Raw genomic sequence first — 21,970 nt, 5'->3', positions numbered from 1 at the left:
CTACTTTCTTCAAGTGTATATTTCTTCTTGTTTGTGGTTACTCAACTTTCTGTTCTGTTATCCCTGTAATAAGTTGACAAACATTTCCTTAAATATGTAGATAGAGAAAAAATGAAATAAAGGTATATGACTCATTTAATCTGATAGATATTTTCCTGAAATCTGCCACCACCTTGAGGACTGACAGCTGGTCCAGACCACCCCAAATTTGCAATCTCAAATTTTGTTAGAATTTCTTCATTCCCAACCCTATGTCCAGCCATGCCTTCTAGGCACACAGGATGCTAATCATGATAGCCAAGTTGGGGTGAAGGATAGGGGATGGTTGCTGTATCATGCATTTTTTAGCTGATCAGCAACCTCTTCTTCAAGCACCCTTCATGTTGTAAGTGTCCAGTCAGATTTCAGTGACTCATAGTAGTTGATTCTAATCATTTTATCCAGCTCAGTGGTTACTTGGGTAGGGAAATCCATACCTAGAACTTCCTGCTCCACTATATTGTGTGTTATCTGTCTTCACCTGCTTTTTTCATCTCATATTTATAAGGGTCTGTTGCCTTATTTCGCTGAAAATTATTGTCTTCATCAGGACTTCTACCTCATGACAAGTAAATGTTAAAACTCCAAGTTTAACTTCATGTATAATTGGTAATTTCAAATCTTTCTTTACTATGGGTTCAGAGTTCACCTCTTTGAGACCTGCAAAGTCATAACAAAAATCTGTTTATCTGCTTTCTGTCTGCCACAGATTTGGTGCTGTTCTCCCTGTCTTTGTGGGTTTTCACGCTTCCTTAATTTATTTGACCTTTGGTAGAAGCAAAGTTTTATATCCCTGACTTCAATTGGCTATCTAATATTGCTTTTTAATATTAATAATAATAAAAAACATTGCTTTTTAATATTTCCCATTGTTTTGATGACATTTGGATTTATGTTAATATTAGGAAATAGGTCCACCTATTCTACGAATTTTCATTCTTAAAATTAAAATTTTTTCATACTTACTCATAACTACTATGTGTCACAAACACATTTACTAGTACCCTCTACTATAGAGAATAATTCACTTTAGCCTTCTTGTAACTCTCTGGTACCCAAAAAGCTCTTTGATAATACTAGACCTAGATATTGATGAATGTTTTTGTTGAAATCACTTTGAATACAGAAATATTTTTTTTTTTTAAAAGATTTATTTATTTATGCATACAAGAATTGGGGTACAGGCCAGAGTTGTGGGGGGTAAGAGGATTCACCAGAGACAGAGTGGGGAGCAGAACAAGCAGTACTACTGAAATACACTGCTGAGGGGAGCAGCGGGTGAGACAGCAGAGGTCTGCTGTGCCATCTGGGTAGCTCCCTGGCTGGGGATTGAACTTATGTTGCAGTGGCTGTGGATAGCTTCATAGGTTGCGTCTTAACCCTTTGTGCCACCAGGGAGGCCCCAGAAATACTTCCTTAATAATGTTGTTTCTTGAAAGTTCATAAACTTTTCTTAGCAAGTGCTAGTATTTTTTATGAATGCTGATATTTAGATTTTAACTGCTACCCTTTTTTAAAGATAATTGTTAATCGCTTCTCATTTAATCAGAATAAATTATCATAAATTCAGATAAAGCGGAAAACATAATTTGTGATGAGTATCTAGATATTTTGGGCTACTAAAAAATAACATGGACTGGGTGACTTGAAATAACAAACATTTCATTTTTAATAGTTTTGGAGACTGGGAAGTCCAAGATGAAGATGCTGGTAGATTTGTTGTATGGTGAGGGTCTGCTTCCTGGTTCATAAATGGACTGCTGACTTCTTTCTCTCCACCTACATAGTGGAAGGGGGAAAGGAGCTCTTCATTTTTATGACTTTATCGCCTCTCAAAGGCTCTGCCTCCTAAGACGTTGACATTGGGGCTAGGATTTCAGCATATGAATTTTCAGGTGGTGGAAAGTTGTACACTGAATATCACAGGTAGCTTAAAATTAAAAACGTACTGAAGTCCTGGTATACAGACACAAAATGGTTTGGTAATTGTGTAGCAGTTAATAGTGTGCTAATTGGATTTCACATTCAGTTCCTCTCTGAACTCAAAGAAAAATTCTGGAACTATTTCTCTACCACTTACACTGGAGAAAATTGAAGCTTGAGAAGTGAAGTTATTTGCTCAGTGTTAAGTAGCTAATTAGAATTGACTTGGTATAGAAAAGTGGCTAAATGGAATAGATTTTATTTGGATAATGTAGATGTGGTCAACTTTTAGTTGGATTGTTTTTTCTTTATAGGATTAAGTAAATGTTTGCTGGTAGAAACACATTCTCAATGATGTAATAGTAATAATATGTAATAATATGTAATCACTTCAATAATAGAAGTGATAAAGTTGTTTACAGTCTAGGATTTGAAAATAGCTGTTATAGTTGAGTGATTATTGTGTTTGGGAAAGTGGATTACTATAGAGTTGTGTGCTAATAAAAATTCTGTTTTTTTCTAAGAATGAATTGGTACCTAACAGCCACCAGAGGGTACTGTGATGTCAGTTCTAGCTTTTCTATTAGGGGCATTGATTGCTTCTGTTTTAGGTACAGGATCTAGAGAACTTATTTAAAATCTATGAGTTTCATAGCATCTGTAGATTTATACCTCATTGCTCTTAATATCGTGATATTGATTGGAAATACTTCCTTCTGGTAAAAGATTATCAACTGCACGTTCAGGTCAGTCAGCAAATTCATTTGTTTTTTGAATGTTGACCATTTATCTTTCCTTGTTTCTTTCAGGAGAATATCAACTGTTGTGTTGATTCTCATTGACTCAACAAATTCTGGCACTTTGGGTTTTATATTTTTTAGTCTGACACTTTGGGCTTTATATCTTTTTCTTTTGAAACTGGTGTATTTTAAATATTGACGTGATTATTTTATTAAGTGACTATGCTTTTTTATTATTTTATTGTTCAGTATGTAATTGCATATAACATAGTAGTCATGGATATTCAAACCCATGAATTGCTATAGTCTTGGGTGGCTTAATTTTGAGGATTTTTTTTTTAAGTCTGTAAATCGAAGATAATAATGATTTTACTTAATTGGTTTGCTGTAATCTTTAACTGACATGAATATTTGGCTCCTAAATACTAATTCATTGTTAACATTGCTGGATGAATGTGGTAGTATTTAAAAAAATTAGATATTAACAATTTGAATCACAGTGTTATTCAGCATATTTCAACTTAAAACTTTCTAGCAGTAATATTAATACTAATATTAATATTAATATTAACAGTAATATTAATATTACTGTAGCAGTAATATTAATATTATACTGTAGCAGTAATATTAAACATATATGAACTTATATATTTATATATTATATATAAATATTGTAGCAGTAATATTAAACATTTTTCATGTTTATTTAAAATTAAGTGAAGACCTCATTTGAGAATCCCCCCTAGGAATTGTTTCATCATAAAGAAGTCTAGAGTGGACCTCCCTGGTGGCAAGGGTTAAAGACACAGCACTATCAAGTTATCACCAGCCACTGCATCAGGAGTTCATCCCCACTGGCCAGGGAGCTAACCCATATGGTACAGCCGACCTCTCCTGTCTCGCCCTCTGCTCCCCTTAGTATTGTATTTCAGTAGATCTGTCTGTTCTGCTTGCCACTCTTTGGTGAATCTCTCACCTCGCACACCTGGCATATACCCCAGTTCTTGTATGCATAAATAAAAAATCTTAAAAAAAAAAAGAAGTCTAGATTATTTAGATTAATTTTGTTTGTATTTAAGTTTTGAAAATATATTTAACGTCCTAGAGTATGGAATGGTAATTGGTAAATCTTTGGGTAAACCAAATTGTCATCACTTCAGTTTTTAAATAGAATTATCTATTTACTACAGCAAGTATTAAAGTATCTTTTGCCATTTTCCCATAATAACATGTCTTCGTTCTTGACACAGACAGAGCTCTTGCTCTATGAATGAGGACTAGCTTTGGAATCAAGCTTTGTACATAGTGTTTGAATTCTGGTGTTGTCCTAGGACCTCAGGCAGTTTTGATAAATATGCCTGAAGTACTGTTTTATTATAGAAAAATATTAATATTTGCTTTATTTAATTTGAACTTTGTTACTACAGTTAAATGAAAGTAAAACCTTACGAAATACTGTATGTATGGAAAACATTTTTTTTTCTCATTATAGTGAATGGAGATGGTATACTCTGGATACTAGAACTTGTTTTAATTAGGAATGCTTGATGAGAGAATAAGAAAATATATAACATAAGGCACTGGATTGTATATCTTGACAGATAATGACATTTAAAAAATAACTCTGGTATTAAAATGAACCTGCTGGTTTTGCCTTCTGTCTTTCCACAAATAATTGTGACAGTTATCTGTCTGTGTCCAGGAGCTGTTTTAGACAGTGAGAGGTCAGGTCACTTTTTAGACTGTCTACAGGGTTTTATGAAATAATTGGCATAATTGTATTTCATGTGATATATGCTGATTCTGTATTCCTCTGTATCTGGATACAGATTAGAGCTTCGTAGACTTTATATCATCTTCTGTTACTGACTCCTATTTTCCTCATTATTCATTCTATTATTTAGGTATCTGAAATTCTTTTTAGATTAATGTGGAATTTAAAAATGTCACTTGTTGATCACCTCCCCTATTCAATCTCCCTGCTCCTTTTAGCACTTTTGTCTCAGTATGTATTTATTCTTCCTGAGCGTTTTTTCCCCATGAATTTACATACAAATATATGTTCTTTAGGAAAGTGGGGTGTGTGAGTGTATATGGATTTTTGGGAATGCATAACATTGTAACAATACTTTTTTGTGTGCTTTGTACCTTTCAGTTAACATTTTGTAGATAGTTTCATGTTGGTAACATCAGCTTGAAAGAAAACAGCTAATCTGTTCACTCTTTCTCATATCCTATTACTATTCTTGTTGCAACAATCATCATCTTTCATTTGGGTTAGGGACCATCTAATGGTTTCTTTGCTTCTAATCTTGCCCTCTTATATCCATTTCCCATAGCGTGGTCTATTCAAAACAAGTTGAGCTTTTTGTCAGCATTTTGCTGAAAATGCTGCAATGTTTCCTGTTATAGTAAAATCCAAATTCTTGTCTTTAGAATTCTTGTTTCCTTAAGCAAAGACTGTTTGCCTATATTGTTTATTGATTTTTCTAAAGTGTTTTGTGTATATAGGCACTCTACAAATCTTTGTTGAATGCAGTTAACTTGTTGACCTTAGTGAGTTTTGTGCTTTTTTAAAAAGATTTATTTATTTATTTATACACACATTGGGTATAGTCAGAAGCTTGGGAGGGTGAGAGAATTCACCAGAGCCAGAGCTGGGAACATAACAGACAATACACTGCTGAGGGGAGCAGTGGGCGTGGCAGGAGAGGTCTGTCACGCCATGCGGGACCCTCGCTGGCAGCCGGGGATCGAACCACAGCTTCTCAGCCCAGTGCTCAACCGCTGCGCCACCAGGGGAGGCCCAGTTTTGTGCATTTTTATATCTCATTGCATACTACTCTTACCCATCTAATTGCTCCAGATACGTTGGATTTTTTATTGTTCTTGTATACATAAATAAATAAAAATAATTATTTTTTATTGTTGCTTGCATTGACTAACTGCATTCCCGTTAGACTTTTGCAGGAGCTGTTTTCTTTGTCTGAAATGGTCTTCCTCCAATTTTCCCAGTTTAATCTTTTCCACATTGAAATTTCAGATTCCATTGTAAATACTACCTACGCAAAGAGCTCTTTGAGCAACCAAGTGAAGTAGTTATCTCTTCACTCTGTTGTTACAATAACATAAAATTTAGTTATAAATGTTACTGAGAGGGCCTCCCTGGTGGTATAGGGGTTAAGTCTCAGAGCTATCAAGCAATTGCTCTGTGACCTGAGTTCAATACCTGGCTAGGGAGCTAACCCCACATAGCACAGCAGACCTTCCCTGTCTCACCCGCTGCTCCCCTCAACAGTGTATTTCAGTAGATCTGCCTGTTCTCCTCCCCATTCTGTCTCTGGTGAATCCTCTTACTCCCTGTACCTCTGGCCTGCACCCCAGTTCTTGTATGCATAAATAAATAAGAAATATTTTTTTAAAAAAGTAAATGTTAGTGAGATATCATGTTCAAAAATAAAGAAATGTGACAAATTAAACACCTGACTATTTCATCCCTGTCATTCTTCTGCCAAAGTGATAATTATATTAGTATTTTCATCCTTTCAGAGACTATTGCAATATAAACAAATAGCATTATATATGCAAGTGTTCTTATAACAGCCTAAAAAAATAAACACACTGGGAATCTTGTCTAAGTGACTTTATTTTATTTTATTTTTTTTAAAGATTTATTTATGTGAACAAGAAGTATAATATGGCCAGAGGTGCAAGGGGTGAGAGGACTCACCAGAGACAGAGTGGGGAGCAGAACAGGCAGATCTGTTAAATACTCTGCTGAGGGGAGCACCTGGCTAGAGAGGAGAGCCTGCTGTGCCATGTGGGTTACCTCCCTGGCTGGCAGGAGATCGAATTCGTGCTACAGTGGCTGGCTATAGCTTGATAGTGCTGTGTCTTTAACCCCTGCGCCACCAGGGAGGTCCTAAGTGACTTTATTAAAGAAAATCAGGACTACAAAAAATGTAAGAGTTGACATTTGGGCACTTACACCAGTCTTTAAGATCTGTATAATCAGGTTTCCTTTTCAGATCATCTACTCTGAAAATGAGGCCTCGGTGTAGAAGCAATTGGAAATTTTCATCTGTCCCTTCTACAAATTTACCTACAATTTATATTTGTCCTTCATTTTTTTCCTCTCCTAGATTCTTTGTTTTCTGTGTGTGTGTGTGTGTGTGTGCGTGCATTTAAAACCCTGTTTAGTCTCTTGAGATTAATGATTCCTGCTCAGGATTAGTTCTACCACCAGCAATGCCCAAGATCTCATCATTTTCTAACTGCTCAAGAACTTATTTTTTTTCTTTTCTGGCTCTTTATTTACTATTAATTCTCTGCTTTCTCTTTAGCTTTGGCCTAGCTCAGCATATCTACTAGATGCTCAGGATATAAGTAGTAGAGTGATGAAGAGTTTGGATGATTTAAAGTTATATCTGGGTATACTTCCTAGTTGTATGACTTGTCGGGTTAGTAAGCATTTGTAAGCCACTATTTCTTAAGCATTAAAATGGGACAAATGTTACTATATCAAGCATTGTTTTTAAGATGTAACTAAGAAGTAGATTGTATTAGTTTTCTATGGCTATTGTACCCAATTGATACAGGACATTTTTCTCACAGTTCTAGAGGCCAGAAGTAGGAAATCAGTGATACTGGGCCACAAAACAGGGTGTCAGCAGGGCCAAACTTTTTCTCTTTAGGTTTTTGGGGAGAATACTTTCCTTGCCTCTTCTACATTCTTATGACGGTCTTGACCGTATCACTTCATTCTTCTCCAGTCTGTCTCCTTGGTGATATTGTCTTTTGTACCTGTTATCTTCAGCCTCCTTTTGTTAAGGGCATTTGTGATTGCTTTTAGGGCCCACCCAGGTAATCCAGATAACCTCATTTAAAATCCCTAACCTTAATCATAGCTGCAGAGATCCTTTCACCATATAAGTAACATTTATAGCTTCCAGTGATTAGGACCCAATACATTAGGGGGCTATTATTCACCCTGACATAGGGATATAAAGCACATAGCTTAATGACTGGCAAAAAAAGACTTAAATGTTTAGACTGGGTCAAGAAAGATTTCAGATCAGAGAGGATTTAATCATACTGTTACTTGGGAGCTAGGGAATGTTGAAAAGAAATCTTTAAAAAAAATGAAGTAAGGGAAATTAGGGACTAGTTCATATAATTTTATTTACTACATTGGATAGATGTGTAGAGGCAGAGTTTTATTGTTAGATTTTATTTTTCTGTTTAAATGTGACTAAAAGAATTTATGTTTTCAGTATTAAATTTTGTAGTGTATCATCAGTGTGCCTTGGAAAGGAGGTGATGGAGTAGGAATATATTGGATATTACTAAATATGGGAGAACAGTCTTTTTTCTTAAACTAATATCTTAACATGTAAAATAGTTCAAGTGATTAGTGAATGACAGAAGATCACAGATTGGATATCAGATTTTTCCCGGATGTTAGATAAGAATCATTTTCATTTGGAATAAAAAAAGAAAATAAAAGTACCTTTAAAAAATTCTTGTTCACTAAGAGTAACATAAAAAGCCATACACTGACATTTTTTTCTTTTTTCCATCTCCTTAACAGATACTTTGGCATGGACGCAGGTTCAGTGGGAGGATTAGAATTGACTGATCAATCTCCTGTTTTACTAGGAAATACGGCCATGGCAACTAGTCTCACGAATGTCGGAAATTCATTCAGTGGTCCACCCAATTCTTTAGTTTCTAGAGCTACTAAATTTCAGAACTCATCAGTGGAAGATGATGATGATGTTGTTTTTATTGAACCTGTACAACCTCCCCCACCTTCTGCGCCAGTGGTAGCTGATCAAAGAACCATAACATTTACATCATCAAAAAATGAAGAACTACAAGGAAATGATTCCAAAATTGCTCCTTCCACAAAAGAATTGACTTCTCAAAAGGGAAGTGTAAGTGAGACAATTGTCATTGATGACGAAGAGGACATGGAAACAAATCAAGGTCAAGAGAAAAATTCCTCCAATTTTATTGAACGGAGGCCTTCTGAGAGTAAAAACAGAAACAATGATGTGGATTTCTCCACTTCAAGTTTTTCAAGAAGTAAGGTAAATGCAGGAATGGGTAATAGTGGTATTACCACAGAACCAGACTCTGAAATTCAGATTGCTAATGTTACAACCCTAGAAACAGGTGTAAGCTCTGTGAATGATGGCCAATTAGAAAATGCTGACGGGAGAGATATGAACTTAATGATTACACATGTAACGTCACTGCAGAATACCAACTTGGGAGATGTCTCTAACGGACTGCAGTCAAGTAATTTTGGTGTTAATATACAAACATACACCCCATCTTTAACTTCACAGACCAAGACTGGAGTAGGACCTTTTAATCCTGGTAGAATGAATGTGGCAGGCGATGTATTTCAGAATGGAGAATCTGCAACTCATCATAGTCCTGGTAAGCAGTAAGTGATCTTTTACCACATGTGAATACATATATTCTTTGACTGATTCTTTCTCATTGCAGTAATTGGCACTGCCTTGCGTAGTGTATTCATGCAAGATAATTCTGTTGACTTTTAAGTTTGAAATTTACTAGTTTGAAAAACTAGTAAGAAATGTACCATGTATCGTATTTCTTCATGGATTCTTAGAAAAATAATAACAAAAACTTATGTCTAAGGGATTAAAAAAAATGCTCTACATCTACCACCACTAATTTAACAATTTGATCTTGTTTATTCACCTTTTACTAATATATTAGCATCATTTTACTATACAAATAGAGAAGAAAATGATAAATAGCACGTTTAAGGGCCAATAAAATATTGTATAATACAGTTGACTCTTGAGAAACTTGGGTTTAGATTTATGGATCTTTGAACAGTGAAAAATCAGCTTGTAACTTTCACTCAGTAAAAATGGAATTATAGCTGACTCTTGGTTATCCACCAGGGGAGAGGAGTATTGACTTAGGACAACCCCACTTCAAGCCCCCTAACACCTGTTCTTGATAGTCTCCTCTCTGCCCTTCCTATCTAAAGGTACCCCCTTCATGGATTCAGCCAACCATGGGTGTTGGTTCAAACTGTGTTGTTCAAGGATCAACTGTAATTGCTTTTGGATTTGTTTTACTTTCTCTGTGTATAATTTTGATGACCTGTCTAGTTTTAATTTTTACTTAATAGCGCTTTCTTCATTTTTTACCCCAGTTTTGAAGGTTTATAATTTTCTTGATTATTAAAAAAAAAAACTTTTCTGCAGCAGCTTTACTTTGTGAAAACGTAGATAAAAGAGGGAAGTTATAAGAACTTGATTATTTTTTTCATGACCATTTCTGCCTTTTTATCTCTGTCCCGAAGCCCGTGTGTATAGTCTGCCTCTCTCTGCCCACTACTCTTTGTGTCTGTCTCATTCTTTATCATTTTAGGTTCATTAGCAACTTAATCAACCTAGGAATTGTGAAGAATCATAAGGAATGTCTAAAAGCTAGGCTGTTGGCCTCCCCGGTGGCGTAGCGGTTGAGCACTGGGTTGCGAAGCTGCCCTCAGCCTCTGCAGCGCCAGTTCGATCCCCGGCTGCTCCCCGGCCACCGGAGGAGGGTCCCACATGGCGCGCAGACCTCTCCTGCCGCCCACTGCTCCCCTCAGCAGTGTACTTCAGTCCTTCTGCCTGCTCTGCTCCCTGCTCTGGCTCTGGTGAATTCTCTCACCCTCCCGCGCTTCTGACTGCACCCAGTGCTTGTATAAATAAATAAAAAATAAATAAATTAAAAAAAAAAAAAAGAAAAATAATAAAAGCTAGGCTGTGTAGAATGGTCTATGAAATGCTAGTCATTTTTCTTTTTCACTTATTTTTTGGTTACGGGAGTAATGTCTAATCATTGACTGTGGAATAGTATGTTTGGAAAAATCTATAATTAACTAATGGAAGAAAATTTCCATGTAATCTAACTTAATAAAGATTACCACTATTGAAGTTTTGAGTGGTTATTTTTCAATTTTTTTCCTTTTTAATTTAGTTAAAATGTAATGCTATAATTTTGCTTTTTTTATTCTCTACTTAACATTGCACTGTACTTTCTCATGCCCCTTTCATTATTAATATGCAGAACTTTTAATGATTATACATTCCCATAGTTTGGGAATGTAGTAGTCATTGTTACTTTGTTATCATCAGAGTGACTGACTAGTTTTAATAAATAGGTTAAAATACTAATGAACAAGAAGAAAGGGTCTTTAAGCATATATTTGAACATATGCTTAAAGGAATAGCTTTTTGCTATTAACGGTTTTCAATTTTGTAGGTTTATCATTTGAATAAAAAAAGCTATTTAAACTTAAAGGCATCTATTAACTGGATTTTTTAATGACTGTACATTCCCATATTTTGGGACTGTACATTCCCATATTTTAGACCTACAATAGTAGGTCTAAAATGAATATCTTTGTTCAAATTTCTCATTATTTCCCAAGAGTATATTCCTAAAAGTAAAGTTGCTGGGCCTAAGGATATGATTACTCCCATCCCCTAAAAGATTTTTGGTTTAAAAAATATCTGGTTTGTAGTAATTTTAAAAGAAGTACATTCCTTATTCTTAAGTTTTGAAACTTTCTTATGCCTTCCAAGATACTTACTATTTATAGAGATCTATCTAAGTATGTCAGTGACTATGTGTGTTGCCTCTTTGTGTGTGTGTGTGTGATGTATGTGTGAGTATGAGCATTTTTACCTATTTATTTTTTCTTTATTATTTTAAATATTTATTTATTTTTGTACAAGAACTGGGTTACAGGCTAGAGGTACCGAGGGTGAGAGGATTCACCAGAGACAGAGCAGGAAGCAGAACAGGCAGATGGACTGAAACACTGCTGAGGGGAGCAGCAGGCGAGACAGGAGAGGTCTGTCGCGCCATGTGGGTATTTCCCGGGCTGGCCGGGAATCAAACCGGTGCTGCAGAGGCTGCGGACAGCTTCACAGCGCTGCGCTCAAGCTGCTGTGCCGCTGGGGAGGCCTGAGTATGAGCATTTTTAATTGTAGAATTGTATTGTCTTATTGCTTCCAGAAAATACTTACCGATTTATGCTACCACCAGCTGTATATTAGTGTCTTTCATTGTAATCTTCCAGCTAACATAAAAGTTTAAGAAATGATAATCCTCAAATTAGTTACTTTGTTTTCTTGTAATTATAAATATATTAAAAACATGAATCTGAAACATGAGAATGAAAAAGAAAACTGTTCAATCTTGCCATTTTGGGATTGGTACATGTAAATCTAACTGGGCATCATAATATAGGTATAGTTTTGTAAACTCTTCCCTTCTACTGCCTCTTTAAATACCTGACAGTAGATCTTGAACTTTTTGACCACATTATATATATGTTTGATTTTTGTAATTTTCTGTTTAGATCATTGGTTCTAGTGTTCACTATTTAAATAATTCTTAAGGATATTCTTATGCATATATCTTGGGATACTTATTTGTTTAGGAATATTGGTTAGTCAAAGCACATGTCAGCATAAGACCTGGATTCCTGTATACAGACTTACACAAAGGGATGTAAAGTACGCATCAGAAAAACTACACAGACATACCTCTTGCTCTTGCATTTATGTGCTATTTTTATTTGAATAGAATTATAAAATTTTGGCCACTTATACAAATTCTTGGACTAATTGTGACTTGGGCAAAATTGTCTCTGTATAAGTAGTGGGTTTATACAAAATGGTTAGGTCCTTTCTATTCCTAAAAGTACTTTGATGTTACAGAATATGAACATATGAAAGTATAGGACTTGTAACAGCTGAAACATAAAGGGAGCCATTATATTATTTATTCAAGGTCTCAAGTCTAAATAGAAAAAAAAACAAAGCAAAACAAATCCCATTTTTAAAATCCAGTTAATAGCTTCCTTTAAGTTTAAATAGCTTTCTTTATTCAAATGATAAACCTACAAAATTGAAACCATAATAGCAAAAAGCTATTCCTTTAAGCATATGTTCAAATATAATTTTTGACTAAAGACCCTTTCTTCTTGTTCATTAGTATTTTAACCTATTTATTAAAACTGGTCAGTCATGGGCCTCCCCTGGTGGCATAGCAGTTGAGTGCTGGGCTGTGAAGCTGCCCACAGCCTCTGCAGCGCCAGTTCTATCCCCGGCCACCGGCGATGGTCCCACGTGGTGCGCAGACCTCTTCTGTTGCACCCGCTGCTCCCCTCAGCAGTGTATTTCATCAGTCTGCCTGTTCTGTTCCCCGCTCTGGCTTCGGTGAATTCTCTCACTCTCCCGTGCTTCTGACTGTACCCAGTGCTTGTATAAATAAATAAATCTTAAAACAAAAACAAAACAAAACAAAAAACTGGTCAGTCACTCTGATGATAACAAAGTAACAAAATCGCTACATGGGCTCTGTTTTATACTCTGTGTATAAAATATATGTTTTTATGGGGATAGGGATCTGGAGGGTATTGTGAAGTAAGGTGATATTTGAATAGCATTGTATATAGTGCCAAGGTCAGAATCAGGAACTCTTCCTTTTCAAAGTTTCCCTAAGCTCTGGATATATTTGTACTGATTGTGGGAGGAAAAAAAAAATGTTTTTCACAAAGGAGAGCAGATTTTATGTAAAGAAGTTCAAAATTCAAAAGAAGCCAGAAAGCGTAAAAAAAATTCACAAGCGATCTAAGTAGAAATTAGAAGTGGAAACTTGAAAAGTTGAAAAATGAAACAAGATTATAGTATTGGTGGTATACTGAAATGCCTGTGGAACAGTAGCTAGGGCAGTAAGTTGGAAGCTTCTTACTATGTGCTAAGCTTACTAGTATGAGAGGAAAGATGAATAGCTGCCTTCTAATGTTAATGTTACACATATCCTTAATGCTGTGCTATGCTGAAATTTACAGTATGCAATATGTTGGATTGATCACTATAGTTGGTTTAACATTGTCATTTCTGTGTAACATACCAATTTCATTGATATGTGGTATATTTGGAGATTGTGGAACCAAACATGTAGGAAAGCTGTTCTTCAAGTTGTTTTGACTGGGGCTGGGAGGGAAGATGTTTTGACTATAATTATATATAAACTTTATTAGCTATGGCATATTTGTCAAAAGTTCTGATTGGTGAGGATGTTATACTTTTATGCCGATATATGTCTTCCTGCTTAAACCAAGCAATATTTTGTAAACTAGTTTCAATAACTAACGGTTAATGAATTTAGCTTCATATATACTAGTCACTATCATTTATTATATTTGTATGTTTATTTTTAAAAGATTGATTTATTTATGCATACAAGAGCTGGGGTATAGGCCAGAGAGGTGGAGAGGATTCACCAGAGACAGAGTGGGGAACAGAACAGGCAGACTGAAATACACTGCTGAGGGGAGCAGTGGGCTAGACAGGAGAGGTCTGCTTCTCCTGGTGGGTTTCTGTTTGGCCTGTCAGGGATCTAACTCATGCTGCAGAGGCTGCGGTTTGCTTCATAGTGCGGTGCTTAAGCCCTTGTGCCACCAGGGAGGCCCTGTTATGTTTATTATCATGTTAAATATTATCATTACTGTGAAGTTGGTTTCATATCCAGTTTAGAGAAGAATAGGGCAGAGTTTAAGTTACTTTTCAGTCTAATAATGGGGCTGGACAGTCAACCAGCTTTTCTTACTCCAAAACTTATGTCCTTTACCTACCTCTGTGCTATGCAAAAGGTTTTTAGATTATAAAGTTAATGAGGAAAAAGAAATTTTCTTGGCCTTCGCTATTGCCTACATGGAGTTTGCATATTTTCCCCTTGTCTGCGTGGGGAGACTCTGCTTTCACCAGGCACTCTGGTTTCCTTCTACAACCCAAAGTTGTGTTAGATTTCTTGGTATGTATAAATTGTCCCAATCTGAGTGAGTGTGGGTGTGAGCATGCCCTGCCTTGAAAGGGGGTCCTGTGTAGGGTTAGGTCTCATTTTGCACCTTGAGCTGCATCCAGCCCTGCACAACCCTGAAGTGTAATAAGAGGGTTGGAAAATGAGTGAATGGATGGACAGAAATGTTTCTTGATTATTAGAAGTGTTTGTGTAAAGACTAAGAAATTTGGCAATTTATTTATTTTTTTTTTTGGTGACCAGAAATAACAATGTAGGAACTTAACTCTTGTTTCAATTAGCTTATGGTAAAATTGGTTTCATCTTATGTCCTTTCATTTAAAGTCAGTTTCCAAGAACTTACTGATAATGTTAACTGAAGACTTTACTGCTGTCTTGTCAATGTCTTAAACTTGTATAAATGGAATGTTAAAATTTTTTCTGATATAATTTTCACTGTGATGATAAATATGTCTGATTACTCTTTTTGTGTATTTTGTTTTTAAGATTCTTGGATTTCCCAGTCAGCTTCATTTCCCCGTAACCAGAAACAACCAGGGGTGGATTCTTTATCACCAGTGGCCTCACTTCCTAAACAGATTTTCCAGCCATCAGCTCAACAGCAACCCACTAAACCAGTTAAAGTCACTTGTGCAAACTGCAAAAAACCTTTGCAAAAGGGACAGACGGCTTACCAACGAAAAGGATCTGCTCACCTCTTTTGTTCTACCACCTGCCTTTCCTCCTTTTCTCACAAGCCTGCTCCAAAGAAGCTCTGTGTTATGTGTAAAAAGTAAGATTTGCCTTTCAACATAATTTCATAGGGTTTCATATTGGTGGTAGAAAATTTCACAAAAATTGTTAGTCTTAGGGGTAAATTACAATTTAAAATATTGGTAAGCTAATTTTTAATATTAAAGTCAAACTCAAAGTTGTAATGGTTTTGGTGGGTTCTCTATCAAATCCAGATTGACCTCCTATTTGGATTGATTTTAACTTTGGTTTAGATAGATATGGGCCCTTGTAATTAATTTTGTCTGTAATCTTCATTGGACTCCTTGAATTTGTAAAAATGTATATGCATGTTATTTATATTTTTGATTATAAGAATTTAGTTTTAGCCAGATACATATGGTCAGCAGTTTATATGTGACTAAGTATTAAAATAGGTCAAGTTTTACAGTATCTTCAGATTAAGACTATTTAAAACTGGCAAGTCTTGCATTATGCATTTGTTTTGAATGTTGATAGAATACTAAATATTTTAAGACTCAAGTTCCAGTTTTTCACCAGCCTTTGAGAGACAGGATGCTTCTGACATTTTTTCAGGTCTGGCTTCACTAATTAAAAATAATTATAATATGACATATTAATTGAATGGCCAGACAATGAATTTTTTGTAACATTTCATGGATCCGCCCAACTTTGTGAAGATGTTTTTAGACTTTAGACCTTTGGAAAAAGCTTAATGTTCTGTATAAATTTAATAGGGTAAAATATTGTTTATAGTAATAGATTTTTACGTACTATATTCTATAGGATCTTGAAATTCAGAATTAGAGGAAAAATTTAAAGGTCATTTATATTGTCATTTTTAATACGTTTTCTAATTGCAGTTGTAGTAGTGTATAGAATGATGGGTGGGTTTTTTTAAGTTATCACTTCTAGAATGTATGTTACATTCCTGTGGCCTAGATGTCCTTGCTTCTTATCCATGGGAGGGGAGTTGAATAGGTATTGTAAAACTATACCCCAGTTCTTGACATTAAATTCCAATGATTTATAGCAATATTTCCTTTTTCTAATTGTTTACAGTACATGTAAATCTTGTTATGAAGTTTGATGATAAATTGGGGTTGTGTCAAGGATTTAATAGTATAAAATAGTTTTGCTTCTCCATCTATGTGTTCATTTTATTGCCAAGAGTTTTTAAATAGAAATGATTTACTGGATTTAAAAATGTTCGATTCCCAGGATTAAATCTATGGGAATTAAAAATATCAGTTCCTTTGAAATAGAATTTTATTTTAGGTTATCCCCCTTATTTTTCAGGGATATAACTACAATGAAAGGAACCATTGTTGCTCAAGTGGATTCAAGCGAGTCCTTCCAGGAATTCTGTAGTACATCTTGTTTGTCTCTCTATGAAGACAAACAGAATCCTACTAAAGGAGCTCTAAATAAATCAAGATGTACAATTTGTGGTAAACTAACAGAGGTTTGTATTTTATCATTTAGCTAAAATTAAATGGGATGTTTTAATTTTAGTTAATAGGTACATATTTTTTCATCAGTGTTTTTACTTCATAGTGAGAATGTTTAAAAACTACTTTATAGGGCCTCCCCGGTGGCGCAGTGGTTGAGCGCTGGGCTGCGAAGCTGCCCGCGGCCTCTGCGGCGCTGGTTCGATCCCCGGCTGCTCCCCGGCCACCGGAGGAGGGTCCCACATGGCGCGCAGACCTCTCCTGCCGCCCGCTGCTCCCCTCAGCAGTGTACTTCGGTCCTTCTGCCTGCTCTGCTCCCCGCTCTGGCCTGGTGAATTCTCTCACCCTCCCGGACTTCTGACTGTACCCAGTGCATGTATAAACAAACAAACAAACAAACAAACAAATAAATAAATAAAACATGCCTCTATAAAATAAAACAAAACTAAAAACTACTTTAAAATATCCCATAATGTAATTTCATTCTCCTACAGGGAGAATAATTTACAAAAAATTAAAATTAATAGAAAAGTGCCCGTTTTTCCCCCTGAAGTTGGGAGCACTCACACATCAACCCTTAGTGTTTAAATAATCTATTTAAGAATAGCAATGATCAATCTTACATAAGAAATAGAACAGATTTCTAGTCTGTTTTAGAAGTTTAATACCAATTAATCAACCTGGGTCATTATTGTTTTTAGATACTTGTCGAGAAGTTTGTAGTGTCTTTGCTGGTGGCTTTTCCCCCCTTAACCATACATGTATTCCTTTTATGAATAAAAATAGTTCAAAGAATAATGTAATATACTTAATCTTTACTTATCCCTATAAGCCATCCACTGAAAAGTTATTGAGATATTTTCTATTAGAGTACCTTATTGTTTAGATCCTTGTCATATTACTACAAAAAACAAATTATTACTGTTTTTCTTTTAGATTCGCCATGAAGTTAGCTTTAAAAATATGACTCATAAGCTGTGCAGTGACCACTGCTTTAATAGATACAGAATGGCCAATGGTTTAATAATGAATTGCTGTGAACAATGTGGAGAGTACTTGCCCAGCAAAGGTGCTGGAAATAATGTCCTGATGATTGATGGTCAGCAGAAAAGATTTTGCTGTCAAAGTTGTGTCAGTGAATACAAACAGGTAATTTGTTTTCTAATCAAAATTGCTGTAATAGTTTTTCTCTAGGTACTTTGTTTAATTTTATTACTGTTTTGAAATGATGGAGATGACCTATCTCAAAGGAATGCTGATCTATCTATCTATCTATATTTATATAGGTTATTGGAAATAAATTTATGATTGTAAATGCTAGCAGAATTATTCCTCTTTCTTTCTTGAAAGGTGGAGAGGGGTTGCAAATACAATTTTTCAAACAGTTAAAACTTAATTTTGGATTGATCATCTTATATTTCAATTTTAAAGTGTCTATTTTTGAATTTATATGCAAATTCAAAAGTAAAATGTATATAGAAAAGATACTCGGAAATCTAGCTCCAGTTTCTGTGTTTTTTTCATTCCTGCTGATCCTTCGTAGATAATAATTTTCAATTCTTACTACTTTAAGCTTTCCTTCTGAAAAATTAAGTCAATATATAATTCATTCTTACTTTCCCTTTAAAAAAAAAACCAAAGGCAGCATACTGTATATACTGTTCTCCACCTTCCATTTTTTACTGCTGTTTGTTTGTGAGCTGGTTGTTAAAATACATGTTACTAAAAATTATAGAAACTTACAAATTAAAGAAACTTAAAAATACAAATTTCATTTGTATTTGTTTTCTAGGGCTGATGTAATAAAGTACTAAAGACTAGAGGGCATATATGTATTTTTTCACACTTCTATAAGCTAGAAATCCTTCATGCTGTGTCCTCACATGGTCTTTCCTCTGTGTGCAAACCGGGTATGGGGTTTAACATAGGGGGAAGGATAGATATCTTTGATTCTCCTCCTCTTTTAAGGACATCACTCCTATCTTATTAGGAGGACTCCACTATTGGGATGCCATTCAACCTTTACTGCCTTTTTAAAGACTCTGTCCCATATATAGTCTGATTTAGGGTTACGGTGTAAAGATATGATTTTTGCATGGACACAGTTTCTACTATTAACAGTATTTAAAGCACAGAAAATAAGTACTCAAAACATCTTACTTCCTAATGAATTTCTTACATTTAAATATCTTTGCTATTAAGGTTATTTGTCTGTATTTCTATGATGGTTATGTGTATAATGATGTGTGCCTCTCTTAAATAAATTTATGTTCAGTTTTGTGTGGGTAGCCTTAAATTAGCTACAGTGGGAGTATTTTCATGGCAAATGGTTGCAGATCATGGTGATTCCTTCCCCTTCTCTGGAACTAGGAGTTAACCATATACTAGACAACAGTGGGCTGTATGGTAGTTTGATTACTTTGCTATTGATGATACCATTTATTATTTGCATGTAATACCATGTATTATTTGCATCATTTTGCTGTTAGAGGTAGTAGATGATGAATTGCCTGGCATATGCTTTATTTTGGATTTGTGGAGATATAGTTTCATGGAAGATTCTTAAAAGTAGGATTGGTTGGCCAGAGGTAAATTCGTATTAGTTTGTTAGATAATGTTAAATTCCCCTCTTTTAAAGAGTTGTACCAGTTTGCATTCTTTCCATTAACATATATGAAGTGCCTGTTTCTCCATAGCCTTTCCAAAAGAGAATATTAACAACGTTCTCATTGGTAAAAATGGTGTGCTTTTTATTTTGTACTGTTTTTATTGGGAATGGTGATGAGCAGTGTTTTCATATTTCAGATGTAATTGTCTTTCCTATTAAATATTAGTTTACATTTTAACCCATTTTTCTGCTTGGGCTTTGTCTTAATTTCTTCCTGTTAAATTGAAATTTTATCTCCAAATTGTACAGTATGTGCCTGTAATTTGTTCATGAAACAATTATGTTTTCACTACCTACTATATTACAGGATCTGTTAAGTGCAGGATCTGTTAAGTGAAGTAAAATAGACATAGTTAACCACTTTCACAGAATTTGCACTGGAGTGGCATACTTCAAATTCATTAATATTTAAGGAAGGTTGGCCTCCCTGGTGGCTCAGGGGGTTAAGACACAACCTATGAAGCTATTAGCATCCACAGCAGCATCCCTGGCCAGGGAGCTACCCACATGGCTCAGCAGACCTCTCCTGTTTTGCCCGCTGCGCCCCTCAACAATGTATTTCAGTAGATATGCCTGTTCTGTTCCCTACTCTGTCTTTAGTGAATCCTCTCACCCCCCGCACCTCTGGCCTGTACCCCGGTTCTTGCATGCATGAATACATAAATCTTTAAAAAAAATTGAAGGAAGGTTATTTGGTGATTGAAAGGATCAGCTTAATTATAATCTGTGGGGATCGTTATAGTTGACGATGTTGCATTTGTTCTGTTCTGATACCTGAAAGTTTTGGTAAGAACTTTAGTTGGTGGTTTGGTTTAAATCCTGGCCTCACCAATCATCACCTGTCCTGAGCAAATTATTTATCCTCTCTTATACTTTACCTTGTTTTCATCATTTGTAAAATCGTGGAAATAGTAATCTCTGTCTCATAGTGTTATTTCGAAGATCGAATCTGTGCCTTTTGTCTTGATTTTAAGACCTAGTTCAAGATATGGAACATTGCACATTCTCCATTGGCCCTTTTTGTACTTCCTCCTAATTACTATCCCCTTCCAGTTGTTCAAAGGTTACTTCTGTCTTTGACTTAAATGCTAACATCATGGTTTGTCTTGTGTAAAACATTGTGTGAAAGGCATTAATGTGTGTTAATGATATTGTTTTATGTTAGGTATAACTTTTATTGGATGCTTATACATACTTTTGTCATGTAAAGTTTTTAATTTTAATTTTGCAAATTCAAGTTTTATTATTTATGGATTTTGATTCATATGCTTTTCCTTACACTCAGACTATAAAGGGCTAGTTCTCATGTTTTCTTCTAATAGTCATAAACCTTTTTTGTAATATTTTAATCTTTAATCCATTTGGAACTTATTCTGATACATAATTGTGAGTCAAATATCTGCTTCTAAATGATTGTACTTGTTTGAAAATCATTCATTAAAAATTACTTAACCTTTTGCCCAAGGATTTGAAATGTCACTTTGTACATTAAATCTAATATTTCCATGTGCTTCTTTCAGGGTCTTAAAATACCACTATATTTCTATGTACTTTTCATATTGTTTTAGTTATAAATATTTTACAGAATATTTTAATATCTGGTAGAGCAAGGCTTTTCTCAATATACTTTTCTGGGATTTTACTAGCTATTTTTGTTTGCTTTTTTTCATATTAACTTTAGAATGAACTTGTCTGGCTATCCTTCACACGTTTGTATTGTTACTGGAATCCCATTAATAGGTGTATTCACTTAATGGAGAATCAGCATTCATGATGTCAAAATATTTTTTCTTTTTCTTTTTTTTTTTTTTTTTAAGATTTATATATTTATGCATACAAGAGCTGGGGTGTAGGCCAGAGGTGCAGGGTGGGGGAGAGGTGAGAGGATTCACCAGAAACAGAGTGGGGAGCAGAACAGGTGTATCCGCTGAAATACAGTTCTGAGGGGAGCAGCGGGCAAGGCAGGAGAGGTCTGATGCTCCATGTGGGTCACCTCCCTGGCCTTCCAGGTAATTGAACTTATGCTGCAGTGGCTGGCCATAACTTGATGGCACTATCTTTAACTCCTGTGCCACCAGGAGGACCCTATTTCATTTTTTAAAAAGGTTTTTCTCTTCAATCATTTGCGTCTGTATGTTGCACTGTTTGCACATATATTTTTTAAACTTATTTTAAATAACTGCTGCACAGCTAAATCCATCATTGAAGATTGATTATCTTGGAATTTTTTAAAATTGAGCCATTATATTATCTGCAAATAGAGAAAGTTAGGTCTTTTCAATTCTCATCCCCATTATTGTTTTGTCTTGCTTGATGGTGTTTCCTAATAAATCCAGTACATTTTTATATAGTGGAAAAGTAAATACTTTTTTTAATTTTCTGGTAGGCATGCCTTAATATTTTTTCATTAAATTATATGCTTACTGTAAGGTCAAGGTAAATTTTATATTTTGTCATAATAAAGAAGAATTCATTTCTGTTTTATTAAGTATTTTACCAAAAACATGAATGTTTGAGTTTTGAAGGTGTTTTCAGTGTCTATGGAGGTG

The 21,970-nt window shown here is 35.1% G+C and overlaps 1 protein-coding gene across 2 annotated transcripts in view; it reads left to right on the top strand.

Moving 5' to 3' along the window:
• The window catches only part of ZMYM2 (zinc finger MYM-type containing 2), a 125,804-nt gene that overhangs the window by 24,910 nt on the left and 78,924 nt on the right, over window positions 1-21,970 (top strand). Inside the window, exons 3-7 of one of the 2 annotated variants that reach the window (XM_037527367.2) lie at window positions 8,293-8,794; window positions 9,056-9,149; window positions 15,057-15,342; window positions 16,602-16,767; window positions 17,690-17,902. In XM_037527367.2, coding sequence (XP_037383264.1) covers window positions 8,303-8,794; window positions 9,056-9,149; window positions 15,057-15,342; window positions 16,602-16,767; window positions 17,690-17,902 — 1,251 coding nt within the window. In that variant the 5' untranslated portion in view covers window positions 8,293-8,302. Of the gene's footprint in view, window positions 1-8,292; window positions 9,150-15,056; window positions 15,343-16,601; window positions 16,768-17,689; window positions 17,903-21,970 lie in introns of both variants that reach the window. The other variant, XM_037527366.2, reaches the window with a different exon arrangement.

Source organism: Talpa occidentalis, unplaced genomic scaffold (assembly GCF_014898055.3).
Source record: "Talpa occidentalis isolate TD23 unplaced genomic scaffold, MPIMG_talOcc4v2.1 talOcc4.5, whole genome shotgun sequence".
Taxonomy (NCBI): Eukaryota; Metazoa; Chordata; class Mammalia; order Eulipotyphla; family Talpidae; genus Talpa; species Talpa occidentalis.
This window is presented reverse-complemented; position numbering and strand designations above follow the sequence as displayed.